Source organism: Aegilops tauschii, chromosome 4 (assembly GCF_002575655.3).
Source record: "Aegilops tauschii subsp. strangulata cultivar AL8/78 chromosome 4, Aet v6.0, whole genome shotgun sequence".
Classification (NCBI taxonomy): domain Eukaryota; kingdom Viridiplantae; phylum Streptophyta; class Magnoliopsida; order Poales; family Poaceae; genus Aegilops; species Aegilops tauschii.
In genome coordinates this window covers 23,097,875-23,112,885 of record NC_053038.3, presented here as the reverse complement: position 1 = coordinate 23,112,885, position 15,011 = coordinate 23,097,875, and the positions used below count along the sequence as shown (strand labels likewise).

At 44.8% G+C, this 15,011-nt stretch overlaps 2 protein-coding genes across 2 annotated transcripts; one reads left to right on the top strand and one right to left on the bottom strand.

Moving 5' to 3' along the window:
- The first annotated feature begins 394 nt into the window (after positions 1-394).
- Positions 395-1,901, top strand: LOC109780754 (uncharacterized). The gene is made up of 4 exons (XM_020339336.4): positions 395-680; positions 763-838; positions 934-1,106; positions 1,564-1,901. The coding sequence occupies exons 1-4, from the start codon at positions 568-570 to the stop codon at positions 1,646-1,648; spliced, it is 447 nt and encodes a 148-aa protein (XP_020194925.1). The 5' UTR covers positions 395-567; the 3' UTR covers positions 1,649-1,901.
- Positions 1,902-2,133: 232 nt separating this feature from the next.
- On the bottom strand, positions 2,134-7,551 carry LOC109780753 (uncharacterized). Its single transcript, XM_020339335.4, has 6 exons — positions 6,915-7,551; positions 5,714-5,831; positions 5,204-5,574; positions 3,177-3,293; positions 2,996-3,094; positions 2,134-2,916 (listed from the first exon to the last, which is right to left on the bottom strand). The coding sequence occupies exons 1-6, from the start codon at positions 7,373-7,375 to the stop codon at positions 2,346-2,348; spliced, it is 1,737 nt and encodes a 578-aa protein (XP_020194924.1). The 5' UTR covers positions 7,376-7,551; the 3' UTR covers positions 2,134-2,345.
- Positions 7,552-15,011: the final 7,460 nt, after the last annotated feature.

Below are 15,011 nucleotides of genomic sequence, written 5' to 3'. Positions count from 1 at the left end.
ACCCTAATAAACTGTTAACCAGAGTGAAGACATAGGAATTTCGCTCTCCGCCATCCGCCGTCAGAGCGGCAGACAGACGGGAGTTTGCGCTAGCCGCCTAGAGTTAGGAGAGGAAACAATAGGGTCGTGGGCCTCTTTGAAGTTTGCTACCAAGACTGTAAAAACATAGGAACGGGAAAACAAATAATTGAATTTCAGTTTGTTTAATTGCATCACAGGAATAGCAAATGTTTTTTACCAAGAGGTTAGGATGGATGATAAATTTCCAATAGAATGAACAGTGATCTCACTAAAATCACTATTTTTCTGAAATTGGTATCAACATTAAATCCAATGCCTCGTCGAAAAGTAGGGACAGAGCGAGAAGAACAAACGTGGGGTTGCCAAGATGGGCTCGAGGGAGGGAATCGGTCAAAGCTTTGTTGGGCCGGAGGGCAGGAAGACTTTCTCTTAGACACCTCCGGTCTCTCCACTCTCCTCCTATAAGATAGACCTCCACTCCATTCTCCTTCCCATCCAATCTCAGTTTCCAAGGCAAACCAAGAGGAGAGACCAAGGTAGACGACGATGGCGGTGTCGGTGGAGCTGCCCAAGGAGTACGGCTACGTGGTGCTCGTCGTGGTGGCCTACGCCTTCCTCAACTTCTGGATGAGCTTCCAGGTCGGCGCCGCCCGCAAGAAGTAGGTGTTCCTTTCTTCATTTTTGCTCCGGAGAATTTGATCTTGGAGCTTGACGATCCTGCGCCGCCGCTTGTTCTTCCAGGTACAAGGTGTTCTACCCCACCATGTACGCCACCGAGGCCGAGAACAAGGACGCCAAGCCCTTCAACTGCGTCCAGGTCTGTCCCCGTCGCCCGCCCTCTCCGTGATCCGCTGATCGATTTCGAGCGAGAGTTGGCTAAGTTCTTGTGGATTTGTGCTGTGGGGGTTGCAGAGGGGGCACCAGAACTCGATTGAGATGATGCCGCTCTTCTTCGCCACGCTGCTGCTCGGCGGCCTGCAGCACCCGGTCGTCGCCGCCGCGCTGGGGCTCCTCTACACCGTCGCCAGGTTCTTCTACTTCAAGGGCTACGCCACCGGCGTCCCGGAGAACCGCTACAAGCTTGGGTATGTATGTTTGCTTTTCGCTCAGCGATGATTCAGATGGTGATGGCGTCCAAATCAAATCATTGTGTGGACGTGAAGCAATAGAAATTCACTTGATTTCCAGCATTTTTTGCTACTAGTTTCTTAGGAAATTCTCAGCCCTGGGAATCATAAAGTAGGACATTGGTGATTGGATGTGATGTTGCAATCCTACCTAATAAGCTTCTGTCCTATGTCAACCACTCCGGTTCTATACATGGTAACTACTAGGAGCAAAGTCGTGGGCTCTGAATTGAGTGAGAAATGGTTTGACTTGAACCAAATTTGCAGCTTATGATGCCGAATAACGCGTACGTCGATGACACCAAATGATAGCTGCTAGAAGGATTTCATTCCTTTTTTGTCCAGTCACTTCTCATTTTCCATCAAAGCGGTTCTGATCTTGTCGATTCCCTTTTCGCTTTGGTGAACTCTGCAGGGGGCTCAACTTCCCGGCGATAATGGGGCTGATCATCTGCACGGCGTCGTTCGGCATCAACCTTGTCATCAGGGAAGCCGTGTGAGGCTCCGGACTGATGCCTGACTTGATAGCCGTTGTGACTGGATCACTGGAGTCATTTAGGCGTGGTGGTGATGATGTCTTTTGAAGTGTCAATTGTGTGTGCGCGCGTCTGTTTTACTCACAGAATAAAGCTGGATGGAGACGGGTTTTGCAGTACAGATTTTGATACAGTTTCCGTAAATCTCCAGTTTTCTTGTGCGACATCTGCGGAGCATAACATTTTGCAGTACAGATTTTGATACAGTTTCCGTAAATCTCCAGTTTTCTTGTGCGACATCTGCGGAGCATAACATTTTGCAGTACAGATTTTGATACCGTTTCCGTAAATCTCCTTGTCAGTTTCCTTGTGCGACATCTGCGGAGCATGTTATGCTCGTTGTTATCTCCGGTGACGTTGATGTTGTTGTGTGCATTCGTTTCTGATACAATCTTTAAGCCCCTCCAGCCTGTGGCATGGTCATCGTTGGTGTCCACAACAAGTATACCTCACCAAGAAACAGCTGTTTTTAACTACTCAGATTATCTCACACATCAGTAAGTGTACACATGAGGCTGTCAATATCGTTTCTAAATTCCAAGAAGGGAAGTAATTTGCCAAAATCGGTATTATTTCGTGACATGTGCTCAGCTAAAATTTACGCGATCCAGGAGTATCATATCTGCTACAAGAAAAAGCATCAATGGTGTATAGCTACTGCCTATTCTCCTCTCGCAGCAGTGAATCTCCTCTGGGATGGGGTTGCCCTTCTGCTTACCACATGCTTGCGCGCCCCTTCGTACGGCAACACGTCGTCTTCATCCTTGGTGAATCCCCTCCGACCTGGCGCCGCCCTTCTGCTCGATCCATGCTTGCGCTCCCCATCATATGGCGAGACATCGAATTCAACATCCTCATTGCCATCGTCGTTCTTCGCGAATCCCTTCCGGGCTGGTGAGGCCCTTCTGCTTGACACACGCCTGTCTCCCCCCTCGTATGGCAAGGCATTGTCTTCGTCGCCATGGTTCCTACTCTTGCCCGTGAACTCCCTCCGGGCTGGTGACGCCCTTCTGCTCGCTACATGCCTGCGCTCCTCCCCCTTGTATGGCAACCCCTCTTCATTGCCGTCGTCGTCTCCCTGATGAACAGAGTCAAAGCTTCTATCCTTGCCAGCTCCCTTGGTGTTCCTCCACACATCGTATCCGAGCTTATTATCCTGGGTATCGTCTTCGGGGCGGTCGTGGCTGCACTTTTTACACTCCTGGTTCCGGCGGAAGTTCACAAAATCACATCTATAAAGGGAGGAGATAATGTCTCATTAGTTTGTTATAAGAAGGCAAGAGTCACAAAGAGGACGTGGTTAGCACATACGAGGGGCATTCCCACTCTCCAGGGTTGAGCTGCCTCTTTGGCCGTTGTCCTTCACATTTAAAACACATCTTGTTGCGAGAAAAGTTCATAAAAGCGCACCTGAAAGAACAAACAAGTGAGTATGGACAATGGAGCGCTGCTGAAACATTAGGGGGAAATGTATACGAGGTCAGATAATTACTCTGGACAGATCCAATCTCCCATTTTCATTTCACTGGTGGCTGCTTCTATCTTCTTTGGTCCATCTACTTTGCATTCGAGACACTGACGATTTCGAGCAAAATTTAAGAAGTTGCAGCTGGCAAAAATTACAGAAAAGTCCATTAACAAGACATAATCAGCAGCCAACAGTACATCATCCTTCCACATGTGCAAGAAAATAATATATGAAATCAGTGCAGCAAACAAGAGAGGCCACTGATTAATGCCAGCTTTTTGCACAATCACGAACTTTTAGTCTTGTAAAAAATCAACCCCGGCCAATGGAGGTGCTTCTACGATCCACCAAAACAAAATCTGCACAGATTCTGAACCTAGCGAGAGAGCTGAGCACTGGTTAGTTGCCTACCTGCGTGAGTACTAAGGCCGTTTCCTTCTATTAAAAAATACCACCAAGCAAGGTTCAACGAAGTGCTAGGCTTGCCGTCGCCTAGCGTCTAGCCCGCCTAGGCGGTCGTCAGCACAACTAGCAGCTTCTTCCTGGAGAGCTCATAGGGAGAAATCTGACGATGTGGAAGGCCAAATAAAAAGGAAAAGGAAAGAAAAGAAGGGCCGCCACCATATACAGCAACCATGACTGCATGAGCAATAGCGCGACAACGAGCCGCCAGCGACCAACCGCCACACTTCCTCGACTCACCAGAGCCTCTGGGTGTTCTCTCTCCCCACACCGGCTCCTCCCTCCCCATAATTCCTCGCCGGTGAGGTCGATTCCTTGCCGGAAAACCTCACTGGCTCCCTAGAGCCCTGCTCTTGCCATAGGTTACACGTTTGGTTGTCGCTTAGCGCCTAAGAGGCTCCTTTCTGAACAATGCCACCAAGGGCTAGTCCTGGCTGGTGCAGATCAACCATTTAACTCAACTTTCACTTCAAAACCTAAGACTTTTTATTGAACACGAAGCATCTTACACTACATAACATATCCAGGAAAACGTAACAAACCTGGCAGCCCAGCCTGTTGGATGCACGCATCAAGAGAGAAGTATAAACCGGCCTATTAGGTACAACTAATTTTAACTAAAACCGACTGACGTTGCTTCTGGGATCCCTCCCAAACTTTTATCAGATAGTATGTGGATTTCTAGGAAGTCGGAAATCCTATTACAACATAACATACCGCTTTGCGAACAGGTATTTCAAGCTCTTAAGCAATAATAGATACATCTAGATTTGGTTCAAATATCCATGCTAATACTATCACTGGAGATGCAAGTAGACTTGGCTGTACACCAAATTATATCATGCTACAGACAATCAATCCAAAATCTAGTACTCCTCTGATCCATATTACTTGTCGCTGAAACGGATATATGACGTATTTCAGTGTAAGATAAATCCGTTTGAGCGACAAGTAATATGGATCGGAGGGAGTATTCAAGTTTTCCTCACATAGAAAAGGTTACAATGACATTGTAAGACATTGGATAAAGTACATAAGAATGCATTGTAATTGGGCAAAGTTAAACGCTGAAAGTACAAATACTGTATCAGATGGAAAAGCAGTCATAAGAAAATCACAAACTGTCTTGTGTTTAGTGGTAAATGAGGATATAAACCACTACCATCAAATGGAATATTCTGATAAATTAGTTTAATATCATTCAACTGGAATTAAGATAGTACCATATCTAATTACAGCCCTAGAGATGGCCTTATGTAATGTGAATGAAGTAGTAACATATTTTTTCAAAAGAAGTAGTAAAATATTTTTCCAAAAGAAGTAGTAACATATTTTTTCAAAAGAAGTAGTAACATCTGTCCAAAGAAAAACTGGCGCTAGTGATGGTACTGGACCCTAGGTTGCATGAGTTGAGAAAATCACTGATCATCATACATGATGCTCTCATATGAGCATTGCAGTAACAAATCATCCGACTTAGCAATCTCACAGGGCAACATAAAGAAAATCAAATCCAAGGTTCATAAAAAAGAAGGTAGAGCAGCATAAGCTGCATAACAGTCGATTAATTTAGAGATTAACGGACTTACTTCGGGCAAAGCCAGTCGCCCTTCTTCATTTCAGTCACAGCTGTTTCTCTACCCTTTCCAGCTGATACCCTAGATGATTGTTTGCCCTTGTCAGGTTTGGTTGATGAATCCTGCTTGCTATAAGTGTGAATTACAGGTTTAGGAAGAGATGGATCAATTGTTGTGTCACAAAGCATAGTCAGATCTGAGAGAAGCTTCCTTGCAGATTCTTGCACACCCCCACCAACAGAATTTTCTCCAGATAGGGTGGCTGGATCTATTGCATAAGTTAGCAGTATGCGCACGACATCAACGGTACGAGCTGCTTCCTCAGCTTTTGGAATGACATAAGCCTTATCACAAGATCCACGTAATTTGCAAACACTGCATGCCTGTATCAAAGATCAAAGTCTTAAGACCCTTTTTCTGATATCAAACTCTGAGTAAAGAAAGGAGCCTGCTATATGTAAAGAAAATCAACAGCCCATTATAATAGGAAACACATATTGGAGAAAGAACACACCAACTTACATCTCCTTCGTCAACCTGCACAAATTCTCTCAGCCTTTTTGCAGAACTGACAGCCTTTCGGAAGATATTAGGACAACCACACTCGACAATAGCTTGGATATCCTTCTTGGGAAGAGAGCTGTGATAATAATGCAGTCAAATTAAATTCCAGTCAAGCAAGAATCATAAAAGTAGTTACAAAGTTAGTAGGCACAATCAGTTCAAAGATTCAGTTACTGGTCACAGAATCACTGTTAAATTGCTGACAACCATGACCCCAACATAAATTGGAATCTAACTTCTCTGGATAATATTTAATCATTGCGGCAAGGTTCGCATATCCAGTATCAGACCTAGGACAGTGTGGTAGGGCACATTTTCAGACCAGTTCACTGTCTACAATTCTACCATGTTTGTTTTGTGTCATTCTGCGAGTAATTGTTGAAGCCATGATATGAATGTCAATTATGCCAATTTTGTGGTTACCTGACCATATAATGCATAAAAATCAATTACAAATAAACCATCATTACTATTTTTTTATTCCAGACCTCCAAATATGAATGTCTTTTATCTAGTACTTACAATCCAATTTGAATTGAGGGATGGAACACAACCAAACACATTAGGTCTGGGAGTATGGATGATTCGACCACAGGCTTTCACAAGACCACGACTAGGTTCGCGGCTCCAGTAAAATCCTACCAGGTACCAAGTACAAGTGTACAACTCAGGGCTCAACTGAAGTCATATTGCTGTGGTGTCTGTGGGATCGCAGAATCATAGAATCCTACAACTAGGATCACGGCTTCAACAATTGTTTATCAAATATCGGCAGTAATGAATTTAACTGATGCTCCATGGATGTCATCATTGGAAGTGATTTTTCTATTAAATATGCTGTGTGGAGCAGAAGTGCAGTAGAACTTCATTAGCAAATTAACTGAAATGCATCAAGCTACAAAAAAGTTAGCACTATTGGAGTAACTAGAGCAATGTTCAACAGACCATAGCCCAGTTTAGCAGTTCTTGCGGTACTTCCAATCAGTCATGTACAACATGATCATTTTACTAGTCTCTGACCATTTCGAGAGCAGCATATTCCAATTAAAATGAGGCATCACCAACTAGGCAGAGTATGCAACAAAATAAAGTCCAATTCATGCGCAGAAGCAAACCACGACCGAGCTACAAGATGACAATGCATATCGCGGCTGCGAACCTGAGAAGATCAAAGCGCTCGCGCGCGAAATTGAGGCACGCGTTCTTCACCCTGTTCTGGTCCCTGAAGGGGTAGTCGGGCTTGCCCACGGCATCCGCGGCCACCTCCTCGCCCACGGGGGCGCCGGAGGCGAGAGGGGGCCGCACGAAGTACCCCTTGGCCCGCAGCTTCTCGAGGAAGTCGGCCCACTCCGGCCACGGGTGGCCCTCGGAGACGGCGGCGACGGCGGAGGAGGCCGCGTCCACGGGCGCGGGGGCGGCTGCTGTGGCGACGGCGACGGCCGAGTAGGCGGCGTCCAACGGCGCGGTGGCGGCGGCGGCGGCGGAGCAGAAGCGTGCGGAGAGGAGTGGCACCGGGAGGCGGCGGGAGGCGGGCGGCGGGAGGAGGGGGGAGGAGGCGAGGCGGTAGAAGCGCCGGATGGAGGAGCTCACGGCGGTGGTCAGGAGCTTGCAGGAGGCCATGGCGGATGGGGGTGTGCGGGATTGCTCAGGTGAGCATGGAGGCGGGGCTGGGCTGGGCTGGGCGAGAGCAGGCAGAGAGGGGAATGGATGGATAGAGAGGAAGGATTAGGGTTTAGAGGGTTTTGGAACGAGAACAGCGTTGTTGGGCTTTGACTGACAAAATGCAATAGTACCTTGCTCCTTTGCTTCAGTAGTTGTTGGATGGTATAGTGCTTCTCTTTTCCGGACAATACCCTGCATATTAGTTTTGGTCAAAGTCAAACTTTATAAACTTTAATAAAGTTTATAGACAAAAATATTAACATACACAATAACAAATCAATACCATTAGATTCACTATTGAATGTACTTTCACATTATATAGATTTGTTATTGTAATTGACCGTAATTTCTTCGATAAACTTGGTCAAACTTATGAAGTTTGACTTGAGTCAAATCTAATATGTGGAGTAAATAAAAACGGAGGAAGTACCATCATAGAGCCAACATTTTCGCACAACATTATTGGTGAGACATTGGTTGTGTTTAGCATTACGATGAATTTACGGTTGATACACCATATATGTTAAACTTAGTTTATATTCTATTGCAATGAAATTATCATAAATTAAGAAGAAACTAGTTAAAACGAGGACAGTAGGTCACCAAACAACTCTTTTTCCCTTTTGAAATTGGTATATTGCGTTCTGGTCATATTGTCACTCTTAAGACCACTATTTGTTCATCTAGCATAGACACGAACAAAACACCTCTTCAGCCCAGTAAAAAGGAAGAAAACAAAGTGTTTGGGTAGGAAGGACATCACGTACACTTTCAAAGTGTGGCAGGATTCTAGTGCCGATGGTTTGTTTTGTAGTTTTGTCATTTGACCCTTTTGTTTAAGAAATAAATCAACAACAAAGTCAAGGGTGTTTGGCGATAAAGGCAAGGCCATATGTGAGTTGGGCGTACCCATTGGGCTTGGCCTCCACGCATCCAAACATCGTAGTGGAGTAGAACAGTATCATTTGTGTCCTGCCGGGCATTGCCCTTTGTTGCGGTCATTGTGCACTCTAAGAAGAAGAAGAACTAACACCCATTGGGTCGTCATAACGGACCATTTGGTCACCTTAAGAGCTATATCAATCACTTCATGACTATTTATAACGAGAGAAAATCTCGGTGAAAATGTGAAAAGGGAAAACACAACAAAAACAATATAGCTTGGTCCGTTCAATAGACAACCAGATTAAACACGACGCAAAATGTAGTAGGGATGCAACGTGATCCGCGTCAATTCCCCGCTATTGAGTGATGCTGGGATGCATTACCAAAGCTAATGTGTACAAATCACAAGTTGCCTTTTTTATGGTTTGTCTATTTTTGCTGAAAAAACATAGCAATAGTTTTTTTTGGGGGGGGGGGGGCTCAAAAGAATAGAGCAAACAAAATTTGGAGGAGGGAACTTCACAATCCATGAGAACATGTTTTTATGTTCACGCAAAAGAAACATGAGACCAGAGTCTTTAGAGGCATAATGGCATCCTATTTTACATTTTTCATCTGGTTTCTTTTGGATTTGGCAGTGTTTAGCATATTTTTTGCGAAAAAACCATTGGATCTATTAACCAGGAATATGCATTACAAAGCACCCCTTAACAAAGACAGATAATACAACAAAGTCCTCCGGGAGCAGACCACTGTCTTCCACCTGGACGTGTTAATGGCGCGCCGTTGCTGCACCTCCTCGCCGGAGCCGGGCCAACCTTAGTTGTTGTCGCTGACGGGAAGCCATCGAAGCACCAATCCTTCCGGACCATAGCCCTGGAGAAGAGATCGCCGATGCCGCATCCGAAAACAAAGATCCATAAACTCCTATGCCAGTTCCACCGGCGCACTTCCTGAACAAGCAGTCGCCAAGCCCAACAACGACCGTTGGGACACCCCTGCACCAAACCTCACCAACCCCATACCACCACTGGAGGAGACAGCGGTGCAAACGCTAAAAGGGTCGAAGGACAACATCCCTACAACAAGCAGCCACCATCGACGCCTCGTCGGCCGCCTAGAGGGCACAAAGTCACGTCAGACCTGCAGATCCGCGGGGACCAAACGCCGCCTACTCCCTGATGAAGCAGAAGACCATGCCAGAGAGGGGAAGGAGTAGCGGCGACATTATTCCCCATCGGCAACACCACCGCCGACTAGAGCACATACCCCCCACACGGCCACACCTCATAAACAACATAGACAAGATCCAGGTTCCCCACCCTTACGCCCCTGGAACGACCGGTGAAGGGGGAGGAAACCGTCGGAATCACGGGCGAACGTGAACTGCCCCTCCCTTCGTGGACGTGAGGTAACTTTTCCTTGGCGGAGAACGTGGGCAGTATTTTTCTCTATATATATTCTATGAACGAATCACGCAATTTTACAAGTACCGTGTGTTTTCCACTCATTGTTTTTGTTTCTGCACAGTCATATATCGTACTAATCATGCAATCAAGCTTAAAAATACTAATCATGCAAACCAAACATACCCTTAATCTTTCATGTTGTCAAAAATGAAATTATAGGATGAACCTCGCAATAGACAACCCAAACCAATAATCTGATATTTGGTTGGGCTCAGTCCGCAGTGTTCCGCCGTAAGCCCGGTCGAAAAGCCCAAAATGAGCCGTTCTAGCCATTTTTAAAGACCAGTAGAGCGCCCGTGCGTTGCTACGGGTTACAATGCATAAAAATGAATCAAACAAATGATTAGGGTCATCTCGAGGGTTGAAGCTCATTTCTCCCTCATATGCTCAGGCGTGTACGAGTGCCCAACAGGCTCCCCAAAATTCAATCGCCTGGACATGCTGGGCTCCCCAAATCCAGACCATATGTGGTGGAGAAATTTGGTTGTCCAGACTATCCACCATGTTATCTCCAACACGTGGGTCCTACACAAAAACCACACCCCATGACGCACCTTTCCTTTTCTCGCCAGACTCTCCCCTTCCTGCTTTCTCGTCATAGCAGAACATTTCTCGTTGGAGCCTCTCCTTTTAAACCGGATGACTCCCGCCCCACCTTCACCGTGAATCTACAATGGCAAAGAAATGCCCGTGCGTTACTACGGCAGAAGGCGAGTAATGCCACAAGCACGTTACAACAAGCTCGAAAGTTCCTCTCCATATCCCACCTTTCCATTGATCATTGTGATTCCCTAGCATGCTTAAGTTTTGACGATCAAATGCCAAACTAAAGCACTTTCAAAGAGAAGCAAATCATATGATGCAAGAGTTAGAAGTATTTTGATTTATTTATAAGAAACATCATAGTGGGTCGATGGACCACTTTCTTCGATGTAATCACATAAATACTGCAAGAGAGCCATGATGGCCTTTCTTTGATGGCAATCAATTAGTTGAAAGAAAACTTAAGCAATACCACTCACAACTAACTAAAATGAAACATAAACTGTATGAAGGTGCAGAAAACTTTTATAGAGAGAAAGAAATATTTTTTGTTTTAAAAATAGACCCTCTTAAATAATATCCCGTGAAAAACCCTCTTAAATAGCATGTCTACTCATGCGCAGGATCTGGGATGTCGCCACCAGTCGCTCCGCGGCGCCGTGGTCACCGCCTCTGTCACAAGGAACGACCTAGAAGCTCGGGCACGGCTGAATGGAGCGGATCCCAACACCGATGATGACCCACAGGTATAGGGGATCAATCGTAGTCCTTTCAATAAGTAAGAGTGTCGAACCCAACGACGAGCAGAAGGAAATGACAAGTGGTTTTCAGCAAGGTAATGTCTGCAAGCGCTGAAATTGTAAGTAACAGATAATTTGATAGCAAGATAATTTGTAACGAGCACGTAACAGTAATGGTAAATAATATGCAACGAGGTAGCCCAATCCTTTTGTGGCAAAGGACAGGCCAAAACGGTTTCTTATAATGAGCAAAGTGTTCTTGAGGGCACACGGGAATTTTGTCTAGTCACTTTCACCATGTTGGCTTGATTTGTGTTCACTACTTTGATAATTTGATATGTGGGTGGATCGATGCTTAGGTGATGTTCTTACTTGAACAAACCTCCTACTTATGATTAACCCCCTCGCAAGCATCTGCAACTATGAGAAAAGTATTAAGATAGAATCTAACCATAGCATTAAACTTTTGGATCCAAATCGGTCCCTTACGAAGTAGCGCATAAACTAGGGTTTAAGCTTCTGTCACTCTAGCAACCCATCATCTAATAACTACTCCACAATGCATTCCCTTAGGCCCAAATATGGTGAAGTGTCATGTAGTCGACGTTCACATGACACCACTAAGGAATCACACCATACATATCATCAAAATATCGAACACATATCAAGTTCACATGATTACTTGCAACATCATTTCTCCCATGACCTAAAGAACAGAAGTAACTACTCACAGTGATAAACATGCTCATGATCAGAGGGGTATTAAATAGCATAATGGATCTGAACATATAATCTTCCACCAAATAAACCATATAGTGATCAACTACAAGATGTAATCAACACTACTAGTCACCCATAGGTACCAATCTGAGGTTCCGGTACAAAGATTGAACACAAGAGATGAACTAGGGTTTGAGAGGAGATGGTGCTGGTGAAGATGTTGATGAATATTGGCCTCCCCAAGATGAGAGGGTTGTTGGTGATGATGATGACGATGATTTCCCCCTCCGGGAGGGAAGTTCCCCCGGCGGAATGCTCTGCCGGAGGGCAAAGTGCTCCTGCCCAAGTTCCGCCTCGAGATGGCTGCGCTCCGTCCCGAAAGTCCTCTCCTTATTTTTCTAGGTCAAAATGATTTATATACCAGAAGAGGGGCACCGGAGGTGGGCTGGGCTGAGCACAACCCACCAGGGCGCGCCTGGGGGGCCTGGCGCGCCCTAGTGTCTTGTGCTCACCAGGTGGCCCCCCTCCGGTAGTTATTTGCTCCAGTATTTCTTATTTATTCCATAAAAACTCCTCGTGAAGTTTCAGCTCATTTGGAGTTGTGCAGAATAGGTAGCCTGACGTAGCTTTTTCAGGTCCAGATTTCCAGCTGCCGGAATTCTCCATCTTTGTGTGAACCTTGCATATTATTTGTCAGCGTAGGTGATATGCTTCAGATGCGATGGAGATAAAGCAGTGTCCATCAATAAGTTCCTGTCACCAGTCATGTGATTTGTACATCCACTGTCGAGGACCCACTCAGTGGCTTTGGGTTGATCATCTTGTAGATGAATTAGTGCAACTTATGAACTCATATACTTCAGCAGTGAAGAATATGACATCAAATTCATCAGATCAATTTCATCAAACATTAAAACAGATAGCAGTACGAGGACGTGAGAAATGAAAATTCATTTTTTCATGATTAGCTTGCGTCCTATCAAGCATATTCAGGTCTTCCAGCAAATTCTTCAGACGTTTAAGTTCGTCTGGAGACCTGACCCTGCAAAAGAAATCAGTTCTTTTTCTTCACCACCCACATCTGGAGGGGTGGCAAAGAGTTCATCATTCTGCGAAATCCATAAGAGAAAGGTGGCATAGATGCCAGTCCACTTTGTTTCACATAAGAGGGGTTAGGGTAAACATATGAATAAGCAGAGAAATTCTTTGAGGACTTATGAACATAATGATTTGAAGAATAATGCACATATTCATAACCCTTAGTCTTTCCCTGCGAAACAGAAGTGTTAGCACGATGATGTTCATATGAGGACTTTGATCCATATGAGGAATTTGATCCACGTGAGGAACGTGGTCCATATGAGGACTTGGATTCATATGAAGACTTTCGTCCATATGAAGAATTTGATCTGGGGTTCCTATTCTTCACAGGTGGTGTCATGATGACATTCACCTGAAGACTTTCAAGGCACCTTTTGGGAACCCAGATTTTCTCCATAGGGGGACCGTTCCTGCAGTTAGTGCCAACATATCTAGCAAATACTTCACCATTTTGATTTTTGAATAGTTTATAGTTGGAGTCAAATGACTCATCAGAAGAATATGAAGATTCACATGTAAAGCCAGATAAAGTGGATGGATCTACTGGAGGTCCTTTTGTAGCAACCCATGAGGATTTGGGATACTGCTCAGGTTTCCAGTAGGTCCCATCAGCATTGAGTTTCCTCTCAAAGGCAATACCCTCTTTCCTAGGGTGCCTGTTGAGGATCTGCTTTTTAAGCACATCACAAAGAGCCTGATGCCCTTTGAGGCTTTTGTGCATGCCTGTCATATACAATTCCTTCAGCCCTGCATTGTTAGTGATACTAGTAGCATCCTCAGATGAGGAATTAGTGATAGCAGAGAAAGTTGAAGAATTTGCAGCAATAGAAGCATTTGAACTTTCAGGTGAAGAATTAGCAGATTCACGTTCAATGCATTTCAAACATGGTGGAATGAATTCTTCCTGAGCAGCACTGATCTGCTGAGCAAGCAATGAATCACGTTCCTTCTGAAGATCTTCATAACTCTCCCTTAGCTTCTCAAGATCTTGCTTTCTTTGAAGAAATTAATAAGAAAGCTTCTCATGATCAGATAAGAGAGTGTTATGATGACTCTGAAGGTTATCAAACTTGGGCTGAAGTCTCTGAAGTTTATCAGTCAAGGTTTGAGTGTGATCCATTTCTTCACCCAACATATCATCGCTTTCATCAAGCATGTTTTGAACTTTTTCCAAAGCTGTTTGTTGTTTAGTGGCAAGGGAAGCAAGTTTGACATAGCTGGGTCCAAATTCATCACCAGATTCATCATCACTAGACTCGGATAAGTAACATTCAGTTACCTTGGCACCTTTTGCCATAAGCATGGTGCAGAGGATGATGATTCTAGATCAAAAGTCATCGCCCTGAGCGATTCCTTGAAATCCTCAAACCAGGGATCATGACGAGTTCGATGACCTCCATAGACCTCAGAGAGTCGGTCCCAGATAAGCTTCGCATGGCTGAGATGCATAATGTTCCTGAACTGGTTTTGGGACAGACAGGAGTAGATGATGTCCTTCGCCGTGAGGTTGAGTAGAGTGTACTTGCGAATATATCATCCTCCGCCATCTTGCATAGATCGGTAAGACCAATCTCAGTGACGGTCCATAGCTCGCTGTTCATCGCCGTGAGACACTTCTTCATCATGGCCTTCCACTTGGGATAGTCATGACCGTCAAAGATGGGGCATGATACAGTCTTCATTCCTGCGGTTGACATAACTAAAACTCTAGGCGGTTAAACCAAAATCACACAGAACAAGGGAGAACCTGGCTCTGATACCAATTGAAAGTGCGTTATATTGATTAGAGGGGGGGAAATAGGCGACTTTTACAAATTCATCACTGAGGAATTTCCCAGTGAGGAAATTCCTAAGTCACGAACGACTAGCAGTGGAATAAGTACTCAGAAGTAAACATAACAGAGCAGTAGCACAGTTATCATTATGAAATGAAAACAAGCACATAGCACAAGTAGCGTAAACACAGGATAAGTAGGATGAAGACAAACTGACTGAAGAAATTGAACTAAGGAAATTGAGAAAGTCTTCGGTCAAAGTCTTCAAACAATAACGATCATGAACAACAACACAGAATGAGGAAATGGAAGGGTTGAGGAAATAGAACCAGTTAGCTCGGTGAAGACAGTGATTTGGTAG